This window comes from Pipra filicauda, unplaced genomic scaffold (genome assembly GCF_003945595.2).
Source record: "Pipra filicauda isolate LSUMZ 115617 unplaced genomic scaffold, ASM394559v2 scaffold87_size3191425_pilon, whole genome shotgun sequence".
In the NCBI taxonomy this organism is placed as follows: domain Eukaryota; kingdom Metazoa; phylum Chordata; class Aves; order Passeriformes; family Pipridae; genus Pipra; species Pipra filicauda.
Window position 1 is genome coordinate 1060666 of NW_024105064.1, and position 20113 is coordinate 1080778.

Genomic DNA, 20113 nt, shown 5'->3' on the forward strand with positions numbered 1-20113 from the left:
GAGCACAGGAGCTGCTCTGATGCACAGAGAGGGCCTGTCAGCTCACATTAGCCAAGGCAGCCCCTGCCAGCCAGCGCTGGGCTGTGCCAGGCTGGCGGCCCTGGCCAAGAGCCGTGTGCCTGACAGATGCCAGGCTGCTGCACACACGGAGATCTGCCTCCCAAGCAGCCCGAGGAGCACAACCACTGCTCCCATGTCAACCAGAGGTATGACAGCAACAAGGTGTGCAGGCACACAGGGGCTCATGGCAGGCACCAGACAAGCTGGGGTTCATGTCCCTGTGGAGGGCAGGACAGCAGCCCTCTGCCAAAGCTGTGTGGCACCTGCCACTCCTGAGTGAGAATAGAGAGGGCTGGAGGAAGGGAGGGAACATGTTTCAGAATATTTACACTGAACAGTGCTGTTTGCAGCTTCCTCATGAGGGGCAGCACTGGATCCCTGCTCTGCGTGGCCAGTGACAGGACCTGAGGGAATGGCTGGAGTTGTGTCAGGGGAGGATTAGGTCGGATTCCAGGAAAAGGTTCTTCCCCCAGAAGGCACTGAACAGGCTCCCCAGGGCAGTGGGCACAGCCCCAAGGCTGCCAGAGCAGCCAGAGAGTTTGGACAATGCTCTGAGGGACAGGGTGGGATTGCTGATCCTCATGGGTCCCTTCCAAATCACAATATTCTCTGATTCAATAATAATCTTACTGTTCAAAGCAGAGAGGTCACGGCTCATTCAAAACTGGAGTCACTCAGCCAGCAAGGCATCAGGAAAGGATGATGCACTGTAGGGATGCACTGCACTACTGGGCTGTTTTATTGTGGACAGTAAGGTACAAAACCATAGAAGTGGCTAGGAAGAGCACCCTGCACCATGGAATGCCAGGGGAGAGGCAAAGGAGACTGCTGTGCAGCACTGCTGTGAGGGGCAGCAAGGAGGAGGGATGGAGACAAGAATTGCACTGTTGTGTGGAGGGACTCGGGGAGAAAGTGCCCCGGTGGCTGGAGAAAGGAGGGAACATTGCCATCTTGTGGAGAGCACCTCAGGGAGGCTGAAGGCAAGGAAAAGCACGGGCTCAGAGCACAGGTACTGCTCTGAGACCACACAGCAATTCAGACAACTCTGAATGCCAAGAACTCACCCGAGTTCCCCATCCCAAACCCCATCCCCACAGCAGTCATGCAGCCTCTGCTCCACTTTGGTTCCCAACAGAGTGGCAAACTCCACAGCCACTTTCACCTACCTTCAGCCTCCTACTTAGATGTGATGCCTCTATTCCTCCCCAAAACATAAATAAAAATTAAGATTAAAAGGTAAACGGCTCTCCCCTCATTTTGAGGGCCATCTTGAGTTCACTGTCAGCTTCAGTGACTTTATCCCTGCCCTGTGCACACTCATGGCATGACCAAGAAGTGTTTCACACCTTACCTGAATGACAGTGGGCAGAACCAGCTCTGGGAACCCAATGCTGTGGGCTTGGCTGTGGAGATACTCAAGCATCAGGTCATAGAGCTGGTCAATGAGTCCATCCTGAGCAGGAGAAACAGAAATAAAGATATTGGATAGGAACCAAACCCTACAGTGGTTGGGAAAGGAGTCTCCAGCCTTATGGGACAGGGCACAGAGGTCACTGTGTGCTGCTCTGTGGGTCCCAGAGAAGCTGCTGAGGTTACTTACTCTGTAGTAACACTTACTCTGAAGGCCTTTTCCTGTAGGTTGGCATTGGAAAGCTTCAAGATCACGGCGAAGTTTATGGGCTTGGAACTCATTCGCCCTGGCTTCTTGTTGAAATCCACTTGTTGGAAGACCTAGAGGAGAAAAAAATGACTGTAAAGACGATCATGCCAAAAAACGAACACCAAAGGACTCAAATGAGATCGTGCGGTTGGTGGCAGAGCTGAGGAGACAATCCAGAAACCCTGATTCCTGCTCACCTGCTCAGATCACCATCCCACAGCTTTCCTAAATATCCAAGAGATACTTAGGGGACAGTCAGGGAGCAGATACCAACCACACTTGGAGCTTCAGAGACCCAAGTGAGAAAGATGCCACAGAAGTGTGAGGTAAAAGGAGACAAACACAAGCAACAGCGCAAGAAACTGGAGGTTTGTTCCTCAGCCTCACGTTTCTAACAGTCAGAAAGATCAGACCTCAGTGCCTGGGTGGATTTTGGAGCTGTCCCTTAAGGTAAGAAGATTTTTCAACAGCAAGGCCAAACATCGCTTACACCAAACCCATTACCCTGCCACTATCACTGAAAAGATTGTCCCAGGAAGCAAAGACCAGGAAGCCCTTTTCACAAACACCCCTTGCACCACTTATAGCTGAATAGCCTTTCAATACATGCATATTACTCTCCATGGACAAATTCCATTTTATAGCAAGAGACTTGGAGAAAAAAAGAGCCTCCTCCCCGAGTCTGAGAGGAGACCCTGCACCCTTCCCATCAAAATGATGACACAAGCTCCAGGGCACAGCTGAATGCCCAGCAGACTCGTATATAATGTCCAAAGGCAGACCTGCACCTTTGCTTTTGTGTTTTTCCAGAGCTTGTCTAATGATAATGGCTGGGGAGAGGAGGATTTGTGGAACAGAAGGTCATGGTAAAAAGCAGAAAAGAGAGAAGTTCACATATATGTGTGTGACTGTTTCTCCAGGGTGGCATCTCAAATTTGGTTTTAACTCAACGCCGTTATTGCCTTAAAACTTCAACAAATTGTAATCAAGAGCAACAACTACAAAAGGGTTTTCTCAAATTCTTTTTGGGGGAGTTTCCCAACTTCACTGGGGGAATGGCAGCACGAGTCAGGTAGGGCCAGGATCTGCCTTGGTCTCTGGGCAGACAGCAGGGTACACTGTCCCAATATCCTGTGTGTTGTGCAGTTCTTCCTCTGAAGGTGGGATACAGGGACAAGTAAAAGGGCTATAAAACGAGCAGCAATACAAATATGCCCTTTCCCAACCTGTCAGGGACAGAGGGAAAGATGGTAAGAACGTAAAAGAACCCCAGATTCCCAGAGATCCCCATCAGGGGATCACAAGTTGCAATCAAGGGAGGTGTTCACTGGCAATAGGAACTAATAAAAAGAAAAATAAAAAACGAGCCAACAATTGGTAACATTTGCATATCTGATGACAACCACTGAGGGAATGAGGAGCACATTCTGTCCACCCACACTTCTGAGCACACCTCAAGAGCAGCTGACAGCTCCTCTCCCTGTGCCCAACGCTTTTAAATTGCACTCCTGAGCAGGAAATAATTTCCATTCCCTCTATGCAGCAGCAACACATCCATCATCAGACCCCAAGCAGCCCAGCAAGGTGGGGATGCAGCACACACTGATTGCTCCAGGGTGAGGTGAGAAGGAAAGGGAGGGTGTTCAGGTCACACCGGTGCCCCCGGGCCAGAAAAGCATGGAGACGACTATTGATTTTTTTACATTTTATTTGTCAATCCAGGTTATTTGGAAGGGAGGGACAAGCTTGGTGGCTTGTGAAAACAAAGAGCCCTTGCCTAGGGAATCGATGCTATAAACCTCGTTATGCACCGTTATTTCTTTGGCCAAAACAGGAGTATTGATCCCCGAGGTCAGACACATTAAAGCGAGAGGAGTCGGGCTCGGTGGGATCCCAACATGCCTCCAGGCAAGCAGGGAAATGCAACCAGAGGCTTTGGAACTCACTCAGGAGGAGCTGGGGAGCCAGGTCAGGACATGTAGGGAAGGGGAAAAAAAAATGTGGTTCCCATCTTAAAAGACTGTGCAGAACAGATCAGCTACCAGGGAGACTGAGGGAGAGCATGACTGATGTCTAGGAATCCTGTGGCAGGGTGGGAAGGTGATAATGAGGGACTAGAGGGCCACAGAACGTCACAAGCCAGCAGTTTGGCTGAAGTGATAACCACTAGCAGACAGAGGAAAGGACAGGGCAGCACAGGCAGGAAGGAGGAGGATTTTTGGCACTCCCAGGCTCACAGATGTCTTCCATGTGGGCAGTGAGAAGGGAGCTGGGATGCACAGTTTACACTGCCAGAGTGCAAACCAGAGAACCAGCTCTGCACCACAGCACTGCCACTGTGTCACCCCATCCCTCTTCCTTCTCTCAGGCTCTAGGAAAAGCCTCCTGGCATCTGCTTTGATCACCCCAAAGCTGGATGCCCTGGACCAGCTCACAGCAGGGACATTGCTGGGCCTGCAGCTTTCCCTCAGGTCTGACAGTCACTTCTGTCTCTCACTTCACTGAGGGAAGGGCTCAGTCTAGTTAAGCTGCTCAGGCAAAGTCCAATTTTATTGTCAGGTTCAGTCAAGCTGTCCAAATTTCTGCAGAAGCTGGTCACAAACATTAAAAGGTTGGAAGTCACCCTGCAAGTCACCTCAAACAGGTACCTCAGGGCCATGTCCAGCCAGATCTGGATGTCTCCAAGGACAGACACTCCATTATTTATCTAGGCAATCTGTTCTAACATCACCATATAAAATTGTTGGGGGATTTCTTGTTTCTCTGTGTAGTTTTTCCCCCTCCAGTGTATGTCAGGCCTCCTGTATTTCATTTTCTGTGTAGTGCAGGACACTTATCTGGTGTATCAACTCCTCCAAACTTCACATCATCTGCAAGCTTGTTGATGGTGCCACTCTGCCCAACTATTCAAACCCTTAATGAATAAGATAACCAGTATCAGCCCCAGTATCAATCCCTGGGGTGGGTGGTTGGCCTCTAGCTGGATTTCAAGCCACTGATCAGAGCAGGAGCCTGGAAGTTCAGCCAGGAAATTCAGCTGTCAATACACCTGCCTGCTTATCCAGTCTGCAATTCATCAGCTTGTCTTGTGAGGAAGTTCTGGGAGATGGTATCCAAAAAACCTTGACAAAGAGAAGATAAACAGCATGCACTGCTCTCCCCTCATGCACTGAGCCAATCCTCTCAGTGCAGAAGCCCATTAGATTGGTCAGGCATGATTTCCTTCAACAGCCTTGGTACCTGCAGGGCTGTGATCCAGAATTTAGGAGCTGCAGTACAAGGGTGGAGGGAAGAGAATGAGGAAAAGGGAAAAATAAGTCTTCAGTTGGTGCAGCTTTGTCTAAAGTTCCAGTTTTTCCTCTCAGTGTAAAGGAGACAAAACACAAGATCTGTGTTTTAAACAGACCAGTGTTTAAATGTATGGCAATGTCCAGCTTTATCCATTCTCCAATCTTCACATCAGTTGATTTTCTGCAAAACATTCCACTGCCCACTCCCATATATGTTGCTCTCCAAGCCCCTGGGAATTTTCTCCAAAACAAGACTCCAGCCATTTAAGTGTCAAAGTGAAACACTCCTGGCCTTCCTGAGCATGTCAGGGTTAACCTACTCTGCCATCCCTCTGCAGGGGAAGCCAGGTTTAAATTGGCATGCAAAGTCTGCCTGGGGGGAGATTTCTACCTTGTCTATCCACACCTGCCTTCCAGCAGATGAGCCACCAATTTTCCTGCTGCAGAAGCCAGTGGCTGTCACACAATAAGTGAAGTGATGAAAAAAGGAAGATTGAGATCTCACAGGCCTTTCAAGGGGAGTAACGGTACAAAAATAAACCCCTGCCTGCTCTCCACTCCTCTCCCAAGCCACCTCTTCCTATCTAAGATGTAATTTTAGCAAAGCTGCTGCTTTTGCTCCATCTTGGAAAGCAGAGTCAGAGAGGAGACGGCGTTGGATGCCCACGCTGGGGAGCATCAGCCCTTGTCAAGATGAATCAAGCAGCCAGCTCTCATTTCCATTGGCAGGGGCTTGGGGAATTCCTGTGCCTCTGGGAAAGCACAAATGCTCAATCTGTGCCTCCTGAGCGTGCAGCAGCAATTCAGGGCTGCTGAGGGCTGAGACAAGAGGCAGCAAGGACTTGGTTTCCTTGGTGGAGAAGGGAAATGCCGAGTTACACAGTCACTTCTCACACGAGCAGCTTCACAGAATCTACACTCTCAGGCCAGGTAGAGCCCTCTCCAAAAAGTGCACAAAACACAGGGTCACAAACTCCACAGCTGTTCTTTTCCTGCACTTGGATTCAGCTGAAACAGTGACAGGGTAGTTTTTCTCCTTCCCATCAAATGGAGCATAACCTATGCTGGGAAGGCTTTCCAGACCCAAATCATGCTCCCCAATCACTCCTGTTTAGCACCAACATACTGATCACATCCTTCCATCCCATGATGGTTTGGATAATGGGCTTAAAATGGATTTTGGGTCATGGCATGGTGTAGAATATTGACTTAGTCACTGCTCAATTTGTGAGCTGGCACAAACAGGTTCATAGTCAAAGCACTATGGCTGGGCATCAGAGTGCAGATTCTCCTCCCAGCATCACCACAGCCACCCTCAGACTTTGGACAGGTCACTTCCCACTTCCTGCCATCTCATCTGCACAACTGGAATACAATTCCTGCCTGAAGACAGCTTGTGGAGACAGACTAAGGGTTCTAAGAGTGTTCAGCTACCTCTGTGACAGAGAGGAGGAGGGAGTTGGGAAGAGACAGAAGTACAAAGGGAACAGTCCTGAATGCTCCTGGGAACTCCACAGACTAGTTGGGGGATCCCTTGCAGGAGACAGACAAGAAGAAGGGAAAGGCTGACAGCTGCAGGGAGATTTGAGAGTTTAACATCGTGACAGTTACAGAAATCTTGGGTTACAGAAAATAAGGCACACATTTACCCTGCCCCCTTCTGTCCCTTGTCACCACACCTGCACAAGCAGAGCCCAGCAGTGCCTCACAAACACACCCAACAGGATGGGATGTGGTTGGGGGCTGGAGGAAGCTGGGAGGAAGCTCTGAGTGCAGTGTGGGAACATCTGGCCGGGGCCTGACACTCAGATTAGAGATGAGGTGTCGGGGCCAGGACACAAAGAGGGGGGGGAAGGCCCCGAGGGGAGAAAGTTTTACCTTTACAGCACTAAAAAGTAAAAAGCAGAGAGAGAATCCTCACCAGGACCTCAGATGGGGGGATGCCTCTCTCACAAAATCTGGCTGGCAGAGTTTCAAACACGCATGACCAAGGGGAAGGAAGCAGGGGAATGGCAAAGCCACACAGGTCGGGAGGAGGTTTATAAACATCACTGCCTTCCTCAGGCTGAGGATGTGGTTTGCAAGGGACATTTACAACAACCCCAAACCACAAAGGCCTCTGCTTCAACAAAACCTGATTAGGAATGAGCCTGGCTGACTCAGGGCTATTATTATAGAAGCCTCCCTCCCTCCTCCTCCTCCTCCTCAGTGTCCAGCCTCATGCTGACCTCCTGGGGCTCCCTGCATTCCTCACCCTGCCTTGCTCACACTTCTTCAGTGAAATTTGGCTGCAAAACTTCTGTGTTACCTTCTCACAGCAGCCAAACTAGAAAGACTGATGTGGAGAGATGTCAAATGTCTGATGCATGGGAAAGCTGGATGGTCCCTTAATAGCAGTGTTTCACCAAACATACTCAATTTTGCCAGGTTACACTCACAGAGATCTTTCTAAACAATTTTCAAATTCCTGAAGGGTTTTTTTCTTCCTATTCCCTTTGTCTGCAGTTAGGAAGAACTCTTCCTTTTTGCTAAGGCATGAACACATCAGCTTGGGGAGTCACTGCAACCAGCTCAACCAGCTGAGCCTCTGAATCTCTTCTTTGGCAACCCCTGTTTCCCACTCCAGCTGCATCAGTGAAACCACCAAGGAACATATTTTTGCACCCAGCTGATCTCAGGTGCAACTCACAGGCCAATAAAAGTTTAATCCTATTTGCCCACCAAACAATACATTGTCTGATGCTGTTTGCCAGGGATTTTAGGGCAGTAAGAGAAGTGGGAAACCTCAGGAGCTGTTGGTGGGTGTAGTGAGTGTGTTTATTAGGCAGAAGGTGTCAGCAGGAACCAAACTAACCTCCAGGATAAATGGCAACACTGGGATGAAGGTCCTGGTGTTCTCAGACAGCAGGGTAAGGGCACGGATGCAGTGCATGCGCAGAGGGTAGAAACGGTTCGTTGGTACCAGCCTAGAGGGGGAGGAGAAAAGAAAGGATATTAGGCCAAGTTTATCTAGGAACTGCACCTGCAGCCTTCAGTGGCACTCAAGAGCCTTTCCTGCTCTGCTGAAGAAAGACAGCTTCAGTACTGCACAGCAAACCGAGCTATCCCACAGTGGGAAATAAAACTCACACGTTAAGGCTGTTTAACACGAACACGCAAATTCCTCCGACCAAAGCACAGGTTTCCCACAGCTTCTGCTGGGAGAAAGTGCTGCAAGAGCTTTGCAGATGAAGTTTTATCACTGATGCTGTTTAGTCAGGTTCAACACTTTTGGCTCTCATGCTGCCAGCACGGGGCAAGTGGCAGGAACCAGCAGTGAAATGATCATCTAAAGCAGCAAGTCTGACCAAGGAAAGAGCTCCCCCAGCACACCAGAGGAGGAAGAGGTTTCCCTTCTCAGGCTTTGTGCCCACAGAGTTCATGCTGACACTTGAACAGTGACCCTCTCAGTGTAGAAGGTCACTGGGGCAGGAGCTGGACTAGCAGTGACCAGCACATCTGGAAGGACAGAGTGGGAATGAGTGACCTCCCACAGCCAGATCTGTTCAGCTCTCTCCAACCCTCCTGAGCTATTCCCACCTCCTTCAGAGAGGCAACATGTACATTTGAACAGCCAGGAATCAGCATGGAGGAGGGGGAAGAAGAGGCCAGACTTACTTTCACCCACATTTCAAATCATTACACACTCAGCTAATTAAGACAAAAGTTGAGCCAACTCCCTTTGTCAGGCTGGGACTGAGAAGGATCAGCTCCCCCAGCACCACATAAGCCAGGAGCAGAGGGGAGAATGGAGAGCAACCCCTAAAACAGACCAGACCTCGTTGCTGTACCACTCTGGAAGCCTCTCACTCTGAATGACCTGCACTTGGCTGCCTCCAGCATTAACAGGAGTTTTATTTTTTTAAAACACAGTTCACAGATGACAGGTTCAAGCTGATAAATGAACCCCTCCCCAAAGGGCTTGCTGAGCAATCCAAGAGAGCACAAAAAAAAAAAAAAAAAAAAAAAAAGAGAAAATGCTTGACCAGGCACCATAAATCAACCTGCATCTCCCCCCCCTTCCAAATAGTGAAATAATTATCATTGGATCCATTATAGAAATAAATCTACTTTGCACCCCTGATCTGGCACCACTGGAGATGACGAAAGCCATTCTCAGGAATTAATTGATCGAGGAATAAACCTGTTAAGTGTATAGATTTACTGTAAACCAAGACCATTAATTTTAGAGTGCGTGGCGATGCAACAATCTGCTCAACATCCCAGTGGTGGGATGCACAGGGAATACAAAACACAGCTGGGTCCCAGCTCTCCTGAGGGAGGTCCAACTGCCTTGTCAGTCCAGGGGGATCAAACTGACTCCCATTTCATCTCAGTGGAGAGTGCCTCCAATGTCTTTCCATCACTGTGGCTTGGAATGCCTCCTGTACTTCTCCCATGCAGCCAGGACACAGGCTTGTAGGGTTGGAACAGCCTAAAACTTCTCAAGGCTTATTTTTGCTTGCTACAGCTCCTTCTGTTACATTCTTGGTGCCCACAGATGAAGCTTCTTTCAACATCAGCCTCTGCCCCACCAGGACAGGACACCAAGGGAAGTTGTTCAGGGACACTAAGGCTGTGCTTGCTTCCCTATGGAGGAAGTTGTACCTGCTTTCTTCCCTGTGTGTGCTGAGAGGCTGGAATTTAACAGGCATCAAAAATCCTCATTTAACTATACACCAGGGAGGAAGTTCCTTTTTATAGCTTAGGCTGGGAGCAAGGTAAAAATGCAAGCAGATACGGACAGAAAACAAGTTTATGGAAAAGGGATATGAGAACGGGAGATTGTGCTGCAAAAAACCAACCAAGATCTTGGACAGATGCAAGCACACGGATCAGGAGGAGGAGCTTATGGACTGAGGAGGCACACAAAAGGCCAGGGTGGCACATGAGCGATCAGATCCCAGGGAGCGATCAGATCCCAGGGACAGACAGACACAGCCCGTGGTCACTGTCCTTGTGCTGGAGCCAAGCGCCACCTCCCGGCACAAAGGGCAGTGGGGAAGGGGACTCTCCTCCCATCCCTCTGGATAAATCACTACCCCACACCAGGAGCACAAGGGAAAGAAGGTATTCCAGATGTTACACAGCATCCTGCCCCATGGAGCCACATAATTTCCACATCTTCTAACCTACTCCATTTTTATATATCCCAGACACTCGGTTGGCTCAGTAAGGAAACCAGGGTGGGATCTATTTCTACTTTCCTGAGCAGGATGGTTTGGGTTGGAAGGGACCTTAAAGATCATCCAGTTCCACCCCCTGCCATGGGCAGGGACACCTTCCACTAGCCCAGGTTGCTCCAACCTGGCTTTGGACACTTCCAGGGATGGGGCAGCCACAGCTTCTCTGGGCAACCTGTGCCGGGGCCTCCCCACCTTCACAGGGAAGGATTCCTTCCTAATCTCTAATCTAAATCTCCTCTCTGCCAGTTTGAAGGCACTCCCCCTTGTCCTGGCACTCCAGGCTCTTGTAAAAAGTCTCTATCTTTCTTGCAGGTTCCCTTCAGGCACTGGAAGGCCACAATTAGGTCACCCCAAACCTCTAAAGCCTTGTCACATGGTACCTGTAGCTCATGCCAAGCAGCCTTGCCCATCACTGATTCCAACAAAACTGCTGCTCTTGCTGAGACTCACCCAACTCGCCTTCCCTTGGCCCCAGATACCTGATTTATCTGCCTGGAGAGGTAGAAAACTGCCCAGATTCATCCCCAGGACAACCAGAGCTCCGGAGGAGCATTGGGAAGCAGCCTGTGGACGAGGGGGGGATGGGAAGAGGGATGTTTGCATACTCTAACGATCGTTTAAATCTGCTTATCTTCACCACCACTTGGGAGTTTTTCCAAGAGCAGGCGGGTGGTGTTTTAAAGCTGAGAATCTGGTTAACAGAGCTAACAGGATTTTGGAGATCACCAGAGATTCTGAAATTCCCTCAATGCTCGTTATTAACAGCCCTTTCAAAGCACGGAAATTTCGTGTATGAACTGAGAAAGACATTCTCAGCAGACACATTAAAAATAACAGCCGAGTCCCAGTTCTTCAAATTCTAACAAAGATGCAACAAAAATGCATCTTTTAACTGTGTTTACAGAGCTGGAGGTGAGGTCTTGATTCTGCAGTTAAGATCCTGAAGCAAGACAGAACATTTTCCTTGCCACTATGTACAGTTGGGAAAATAACTGTCCAGGCTATTCAGACTGACACTTCTCTTAGACACAGAATTTAGCCTAGGGAAGAATAACCTACACAGCAACTTCCTCACCACCTAAACACGCTCACAACACATCTTTGGCTGCAATGCTTCAATCAAAAGCAGCTCTGACTCAATTCCTTAAAATGCAAGGTTAAATCCAAATCACATAACAGTAACACCCCTCAGCAACTGCTCTGCATCAAGGAATGGACAAATATGGCCAAAAAGAAAAAAAATTCTACTTACTTTATGCAGCCAATGATGACCTGTGTCAAAGGATAGATCAAGGGCTCCATGACCTCACTGGGATAGATTGTGCTGAGAACACGGCACCAGAAATACAGGCAGTGGATATACTGCCAGTTATAAACAGACTGGAAGTTCTCCTGCAGAAAAGGGAAAAATAAAAGGCACAAGCTTGAAAACGTGGCGTTTTGAGAGGAACTCAACCCTGGTTTCTCCACAAGACTCATTTTATGCAGGACACTGCACTGCTCAGGGAGGAATAACCATCGTTGTACTGTCACTCTGAGAGCAGTGGCTGAGCCACCAGCCAGCCAAGTTCAGATGCTGCATTGGCAACGTTATGGTTTGGTACAAGTCAGTGCCTGAAGGAAATAATGTGAATAAAAGCAGGCTGGAGGTGTTACTCAACTGTGGCTCCTTTGAGAAGGATGATTTCATGACCCAGCTCACAGTAGATGGGGGATGTGGCCAAGCACAGGAAATATTTAGCTGTTCACTGTCAAAGCAAAGACCAAATGATCATCCCAGCACTCCCTTCCCTGCTTTTGAAGACGACACTGCCCAGCACAGCTTCATTTTTTAAAACTGCAGGGTAAAAACGACAGGCAAGCAGAGCTGAGAACAAACTTTCAGCTTTGTTTTTCAGCCAGTCCTTCTGGTTACCAGCAAAAACCAAAGCAACAGGCCAGGAGTGTGCCTGGCAGCAATGGCACACTCACCCAACATTCCAGGCTGGCTCGGTAGCATGGCTAAGAGTGAGTCAAGCCTTGCCCCATTTCAGATTAAATAAAAGCCTAGAATAGAGCAGGAGTCTTTAAAGGACACCCTTTCCAAAGAGTTCTGCATGTATTCCCCAAAACTGCAGGAAGAAGAGAGGAGATAAAACTCAAAAAGGTGCCTCAGCTGCCACTTGTGTTTGTTCCAGACTTTCAAGGCCCAGGTCATCTCTTCTGAATGCACAAGGCTTGAAACAAGGACAGAAGCCCCCAACTGCAGCCACTGGACCAAACCTTGCAGGGGGGATTAAAGCCAAGCCACAGCTGGACATGGCAGAGCTCTGCCAGCTCTCACCAGGTCACTGAGATGGACCAAAAAGCTCTTCTCAGCTTCTCTCACACAAGGACAGACAAGCAATCTGCTCCTGTAATCACCTTCCACAACCATCCACTGCTCCATTTAAATAGGCTTATTGCTTGGATTTGTACATTTTGGTTGTGCTGTTCTCATTTAAAGTTCCACAGCCCTCCCCAGCTGCGAAATCAAGTGGATTTAGTTCTTGTCTGGACCAGAACTAAGGGTGTAAGAAGCCAGTGCAATCCAATTAGGGGATATGCAGCCCAGACTTCATTTATCTCTGCTTATTTATCCCCATGTCTGAACAGCCAGGAGATTTAGCTGGTCACCAATCCTGCCATGTTTGGGGGCAGCTGAACAATTAATCTAGTGGGGTCTGTTTTGCTAAACACGAATAAAGCCAGGATTAGCAATCTGACTTAGATTTCCGAGGTCAGACTAAAGGTGGCTGAAACCAGGGCTGCTCCCAAAAGGTCTGAGCTGCTTTGTTCAATTAAGTCTTTTAAATAGTGCAGACTTCTCTGGAGAGATGCACACACCAGGGTGGTTCCTAATCTTCTTTACCTTGAGGTTTTGTGACAGAGGCTGCCAAACAGCAGCTTCAGAGTGGAAAAAGGGTGCCCAGGGCACAAGATGGGAAGTGCATCACAAACTCTTGCAGGTGGGGAGAGAAAAGTGACTCCCACCTTGCAGTTCACAGAATCATGGAATGGTTTGGGTTGGAAAGGACCTTAAAGATCTTCTAGTTACAACACCCTGCTGTGGGCAGGGACACCTTCCACGAGCCCAGGTTGCTCCAAGCCCCATCCAACCTGGTCTTGGACACTTCCAGGGATGGGGTAGCCACAGCCTCTCTGGGCAACCTGTGGCAGGGCCTCCCCACCCTCACAGGGAAGGATTCCTTCCTAATCTCTAATCTAAACCTCCTCTCTGCAAGTTTGTAACAGTCTCTCCATCTTTCTTGTAGGTTCCCTTCAGGTACTGGAAGGTCACAATTAGGTCACCCCAGAGCCTTCTCTCTTCTCTCCTTCCTTGCTGAAATTCCACCACGGGCAACCCCGGAGCTCCAGTAGGTTATGAAACGGGTCAGGCAAGTGAGGCACCTTAGAGACACCACCAAAAGCCTGGAAGTGATGACTCCAATTTCCCCTCTCCACACATTCCCTGCAGGAGGACACACTCCTTCCACAAACTGAGAGGTAACCCACCTTCTTCTTGATGGTCATGGCGCTGCGCAGGTGGATGGCGAGCTGGCGGATGTAGATGAAGGCGTGCTGGTAGGAGGTGTGGGTGTCCAGGGCAAACATCTCTGTCAGGGTGCGCTGCATGAAGTTGATCATGGGCAGGACGTTGGGAGAGGTGAACCTGGAGTTCTTCACAAAGGCAATGTACATTTGCTGTGCAGGGAAGAGGAGGAGATACGACCACGTAAAAACGCGGCGAAAAACGTTCTTGCGCTGACCCCCTCCCCACCCAGGTGTGTCCAAACCAGGGGGGAAGTGTTCCTTTTACAAAGAAATATGCAAAAGTGATAATCCAGCCTGCTCCTTCTTTAGGGGGAGACAGGAAACAGTCTGTTTAGCATGGAGCTCCCACCACTGTTTGTCTGCAAGAAGAAAATCTCCCCACCCACGTATGTCCAAACCAGGGGGGAAAGTATTCCTGTTATCAGACAAGTCACTCCAAAAAAACATGCAAAAGCAGTAATCCAGCCTGCTTCTTCTTTAGGAGAGACAGGAAAGAGTCTCTTTAGCACAAAGCTCAGAGATCTCCCCACCACTGTTTGCCTGAAAGAAAAAAAACACTTGGTTTTCTTCGGAAGAACGCACTCGGGATGGTCTGAGCCATCCGTGCTTATGGCTGGGCACAGTTCTCTTGCTCAGGTGCCACTGTCACAAAAAACTACACTTGGGAACTTCAGGTGAAAGATCAGAGCAGCTCAGTTGTGTGGCAGCACTTCAGGAGAGCCCTGAAGAATTTGGAAGATGAGTATTCACCCAGTACGTAGATCAGCACCAGGGATCTTCCCTGCTCAGAGTCTCTGCGCCTCCAGCAGGAAGGGCAGCAGCAGGAAGCAAATACCACTCTGACCTAACAGAATTTCTCCCTTGTTTAATTTTCTGGACATAGCTGCAGCTCAATGCTTTAAATTTGCACATAACATGAGAAAGAAAAGCTGCAGATTAGAGCCAGTACCAGGCTTACCTTGAGCAAGGGACTCAGGTAAACCTCCTTCTTGTAGCGGCAGAACTTGTTCAGCACAAGGAAGGCCAGGACTCTCACTGTTTCCTCACCTGTGCTCCACAAAGTAATTGTTTGCTGGGATAAAACAGAAAGATACAGATAAGTGAAGGGACAAAGAGTTCCTTCCTGGTTACACACAGGCCTGAGCTTCTCTCCTGCACACAAAAACAACAGCACTGGCAGCCCTTCTGTCCTAATACTCCAGCTGTGAGACCACAGAAACAGGTTGATGTTTTCACAATAAATAAAGGAAACCATCCAAAACTAGCACCTCTGAAAAATACATGCACTTATTTGTGTGGCTAAATACTCTGAGCACAGGCACCAGCCTTGGATGTGACTCAGTCTCCCACAGATTTACTTGGCCATGGTTGGCCCTGTCAGGAAGAACCTGGTACAGCTGGACCACGATCATGGCTGATGCCTCCAGAAACCAGTTACCTCATCTGAACTAATGAACTCCACAGAACATCAGAAAGATTTCAGCTGCAGGGCTGAAAAAGCCTCCTCAGAAATCCCCAGAGCAGCACTGAGCAGACTCCTACACCTCCAGCTATGAGGTGTCCCAACCTCCCACCCCTGTACACCAGTCATCTTTGTCATCAGAGGGTTCCCAGCCTCATTTAAATGTTGCAGTTTTTTCATTTAAATGTCACCCTGTTGCCCTCTTCATCTCTTCCACGCCTCCTTTGTTGTTCTTAATGCTCAGCAGTTGTGACTAAGTTTCTGTAAAAATATTCCACCCCCAGCTCTGGAGAGGGAAATGGTATCACAGCCGTTCCCAGCGCCTGGCACACAGGCAGCAATTACTCCATCTGTGAGGAGGCAGCAGACAGCTTCCCAAAACACCTCCCTGCCACTTAGGAGCAGCTACACAGAGCCACCTCCCACTCACCTCAGGCTAAGATCACCTCATGGCACCTGGGAGGCCTGTGAGAGAAGCAGGAATCCTCTCCAGAACCAAAAGCAGAGCAAGGGAATAGTACAAGAGAATGAATTGTCACGGGATCCAGCTCAAATACCACAAAAGGCTTGTCTGGAGGGGGAAAAAATGTACCTCGGATGCAAATGACACATCACAGCACATCCCCTCACCTTGAGAAGGGCACGGCACTGCTTTGGGAAGGATAAATAATAAGGCACTATGGAGTTGACGTGCTGGAGCACTGCTGCACCCACCGAGGCTTCTGTCAAACAGGACAGGAGCTGTGGAGAGAAAACAAAGTAACAATCCCATTTAGCATGCAGTCCTCACCACCTCTTCCTTCACCATCTGTATTTTGCTGCTTCCAAGTATTTCTGTGTCACTAAAAGACTGGAAGACCAGGCTTTGCTAGGAAGGAGCTCCAACAAACCCACAAGAGCTGTCTCAGGAAAGGAGCAGACACACGGTGGGTTAAAAACTGCCCCGAAAGCACATCAGCCTGGCAAATGTGAGCTCAGTTCATCACATAGAACCTCATCTGTGTATACTGCAAAACCTAAGTCTACATGAAGTTTAAGGCATCTTGCAGATGGCATGACAGCAACACCTCTGTCATCTCACTACAAATGGTCAAAGATGCCCTCAGTCTACACAAGGCTTGGAAATAAACCACCTGAGGTGATAACATACTGGATCACTGTTGGATTTCTTAAGGGGAAGCTGGAATACTATTAGGTACCAAGAGGTTTACCTCAAGCAAAAGGTAAAACAAGCCATTAAGAAACAGCATCTTTGTATTTCCAGATTGCTCAGCCCAGTTCTCTGGAGCCAAACCCAGAGGTGTTGCAGCTTCTAATGTGAAGACATCCTGAACTCCAAGTCACTTTGAGAGAGGTTCTGCCTGATGCAGTGCCCCTCTGCCTGCAATCCCAGCTGCTGGGAAGCAGAGGCACGTTGTCTACTTTTAATTTTCTTCCTCCTTGCACTGCAAAGATTCGGGACTGAGCAGGTCTCCTCTGTAAAGTCCCTCACACACCACAAGGAAAGGAAAGGAGATATTGTTGACAAACTACTGTGCCAGAAGAAGCCCTGTGGTGAAGGCTGGCACTGAGGGCTCTCAGAGTCAGCACAGGAGCAGGGATTGCTCCAAGGCACTGCACTGCCAGCTTTTCCTTGTCTACTGCAATCCTCTGCTGCTGGCAGGAGGCACCACGACTTGAGAGAGAAAAAAAGCTCTACTGATCAAAATGTCCTTTCTGCTAAGTCATTCTCCAGCTTATAGCTAGGAGACACCAGCACTGGCTTTCTCTCCTTGCATCCCCTTCCCTCAGCTTCTGAACAGTGAGTATTTCAACATTGTTCTTTTAATATTCTAACTTTGGGGATGCATGATGAAGCAATCTTAAAAAAAAAAAAAAAACAACAAACTCGGGGCAGGAGTTTCTTTCAGAAATAATCCATGAATTGTATCTGAAACACCAGACATCAGCTATTCTGGGGATATATATTAATGTCCCATCCCTCTAGGATATGTCTTATGTGAGGTTATCAACATAACACCTTCTTAGTATTTACCTCAAGAACTAGCAAGGTCATAGTGCCAAAAACTGAATTAACAATGCAGAATTTACGAGCACAGCACTGCAAGCTACTTTAAAGCCTATTAAATATTAATTTGTCAGACAAATTAAGACAGAAACAACTGCCAGAATGTTAATCCAACCCTTCTTTACTGGTTCCCTATTTTGACCCAACCATCCTACAGACCTCCAAAGTGTTAATTAGACCAAATGCTTCCACAAGACAGGGAACTGGATGGACACACAAATCTCAGATAGGCAAAAGCCCATCTGCCTCATCCCAAAACATCCCAAACAACAGCCCAGCAATGCACAGACTGACCCCAGGAACAGAATATGATGACATTTCTTACTTGTATGGTACAGCCAAGGTACGCTTTTACATCCAGTCGCAGTTTGCCCCAGAGTGGGCTGGTGGAAGGGAGAACCATCCTGGAAACGAGCAACAGTTGGGTTTAGCTTTAGAAAACCCACCAAATAAATCAGATTTCAGCAGCCAAACGAGCAGTGAGTTCAATTCCTTGATACTGCCAGTGAGTAACAACTGCTTGCAAAGCACGAACTGAGAGAAGTAAAAATTATGTCACGGGTGAGAAGAAATACTTCTACTCTGTAAAAACCGCCTGGAGCACGGCAGTAGAAAGTTCAGTTCAAAGAACTTCCAAGCTTTCTCTGACCCTGCAGTTCCCAAATCCCCTCACACTTACTTTGCTTTCTTCTTTGGGGCCCTGGGAAGCAGCAGCTCCTGCAGGTAGTGGAAGAGGTCCCGGATACAGAAGGACACAAGGGCATTGAACACTGGTTAAAACAAAAATCAGCAAAGCACTTGTAAATGATTTTCCACATATTCCTGGTTTCTCAGCTAGTGTGGAAAGAGCTCCCCAAGGAACTGAAGCAGTAATTGCCATAGCAGAGCTGCTGTGTTTCCTCAAGCTCCAAGAAAACACCAGTTTGCCTTATCCTAGAATTTTTTTATCTGAAGAATAAGATTACAACTGACAGCTTTTGGCACAGGGGCCCTTCTCCAAGCAAACAGCACCAAGCACTGGGAGACCAGAAAAGATCTCACTGCACAGACTCACCACCAGGAAGATAAGCTACTTAAGTGAAATGAAGCCTGTGAAAGGGTAAGTTAACTCCTGCCAGTGCTTATCTCCACTCTCTTCCAAGAGCTAAACTGCCCTACAAAAATCATTTCCCTCTCCTCACACAAGTGCAGTGAACAACTCACCTGCAGTATCAGTCACTTGGAACTTGCTGGGATCACCCTCACTGTCTCCTTTGGTGGTTGCTACAGCTGCTTTATAGGCTTGAGTGATTTCATGGAAGAGCCTCGGTGTCAGATTTCTCTGGGGAAAGAAGGAAAAGGATTGCTGAGGAGAAAAAGCAACAGATCTCCTGAAACTCTGAAGCGCTTGAGTACTGAAATTCATTGTAAGTTTGATGGCAGAAATAGCTCTGATATGAAGGATAAAGGTCAGGACAGTGTTAATAAACACTAGTGGCCTTCTCCTCCTCTAAAATTGGCTTTTAATTGCCTAGGGGTTGAGAAGCAATCAATCAGCTGCAAGTAATTATCCAGTTGTGATCATCCCTCCCCTCAGTCAGAAGGACAAGCCATTTCACTACTACTCAAAACGTGACCACAAAAGCTCTTGGAGCCTCCAAATGCACAATGCAAGAGGGTGAAAAATCAAAATTTTATCATTTTGGCCTCTTCTGAGCCACACGTTTCTCCAGGTTCTCCCTCAGATGGACTTTGAGCACTCCAACCTTGCAGTACAAGAAAAAATTGCACTGGAAAGTCATGGTGAAAAACAAGAGCTCTGGCAGCACAAGGCATAAATCTACTCTGTAGGTTTTTGTGCCTGTAAAAGATCAACTTCTGATTTGTTAATAACATATGTGAAACTGTGTTTAAAGGAGGACACTCAAGAGCTTTGTAGTCCAATTCCCCTGCTCACCTCTGCAGCTTTTTTCCAGTTTTCAACCATTTTCAGGCTCACAGTGATGAAAGAATCTCTCTTCCTTTTGACTTTTTCTTGTTCTTCCTCTTCTTCATCATCTTCATCACTTGCTTCCTGGAGAAGTCATAGCAAGACTGAGAAAAGGTTTCTACACTTCTGGCCCCACCTCTTTTGCTGAGCAGCTACTGAAGAGGAAGGCAGCCCTCATTTTATCAGTGCTGTTATCAGTACTTTGTGTAAGGAAAAAATGAAATTAGAGGTATTAAAAATTTAAAACAAAACAAAAAAAAAAGCTCCTGAAGCTGTGCAGTTTTGCTACATAAATACAACGTCTTAATAATGTAGAACATCAAGGAGAAAACACATCGCTTGAGGCAAAATTATTATTGGAAAAGATGACATAAAAACAAACAAAAAAAATACCCTAAAAAGAAAAGCATTCACTAAAAAGAAAACACACTCTAAGGCTCTGCTTTGACAATCTTTAACAAACTTCTCTTGCTCAGTTCAAACCTCCAGCTGATTTCTGGATTACAACCTGTGAATGACCTTAAAAACTTCACATGAAATTAATTGAATTAATTGATTCCAGCACTCCAAAACATGCCCTGGTACCTCCAGTGTATCAGGGGGTCTGTGCAGTGGCTCCTCCTCATCAGAACTGTCGGAGGCATCAAAATCCAGCAACGCGCGATCGTTTTCCTCCAAAAACTTGTAGAACTCAGGATCTCTGTCCTTCAGCCTGGAGAGCTGATCCTTGTGTTCAGATGCCTTTCCTTTCTTCCTGGGGGATAAGGATTAACATTAATTAGCATTTATTCACCGCTCAGACTTTA

At 47.8% G+C, this 20113-nt stretch overlaps 1 protein-coding gene across 2 annotated transcripts in view; it reads right to left on the minus strand.

The window, feature by feature from the left end:
• NOC2L (NOC2 like nucleolar associated transcriptional repressor) overlaps nucleotides 1-20113 on the minus strand; it is a 42851-nt gene that overhangs the window by 21236 nt on the left and 1502 nt on the right. For both annotated transcript variants that reach the window (XR_003542099.2, XM_027728612.2), the window contains exons 3-14: nucleotides 19893-20061; nucleotides 19275-19391; nucleotides 18542-18659; nucleotides 18018-18108; nucleotides 17664-17742; nucleotides 15901-16011; nucleotides 14767-14880; nucleotides 13770-13958; nucleotides 11488-11627; nucleotides 7865-7976; nucleotides 1678-1791; nucleotides 1412-1513 (exon numbers count right to left, since the gene is read on the minus strand). Coding sequence is in view for 1 of the 2 variants with exons in the window: in XM_027728612.2 (XP_027584413.2) it covers nucleotides 1412-1513; nucleotides 1678-1791; nucleotides 7865-7976; nucleotides 11488-11627; nucleotides 13770-13958; nucleotides 14767-14880; nucleotides 15901-16011; nucleotides 17664-17742; nucleotides 18018-18108; nucleotides 18542-18659; nucleotides 19275-19391; nucleotides 19893-20061 (1456 nt within the window). In the remaining variant the exon portion in view is untranslated. The remainder of the gene's footprint in view (nucleotides 1-1411; nucleotides 1514-1677; nucleotides 1792-7864; nucleotides 7977-11487; nucleotides 11628-13769; nucleotides 13959-14766; nucleotides 14881-15900; nucleotides 16012-17663; nucleotides 17743-18017; nucleotides 18109-18541; nucleotides 18660-19274; nucleotides 19392-19892; nucleotides 20062-20113) is intronic.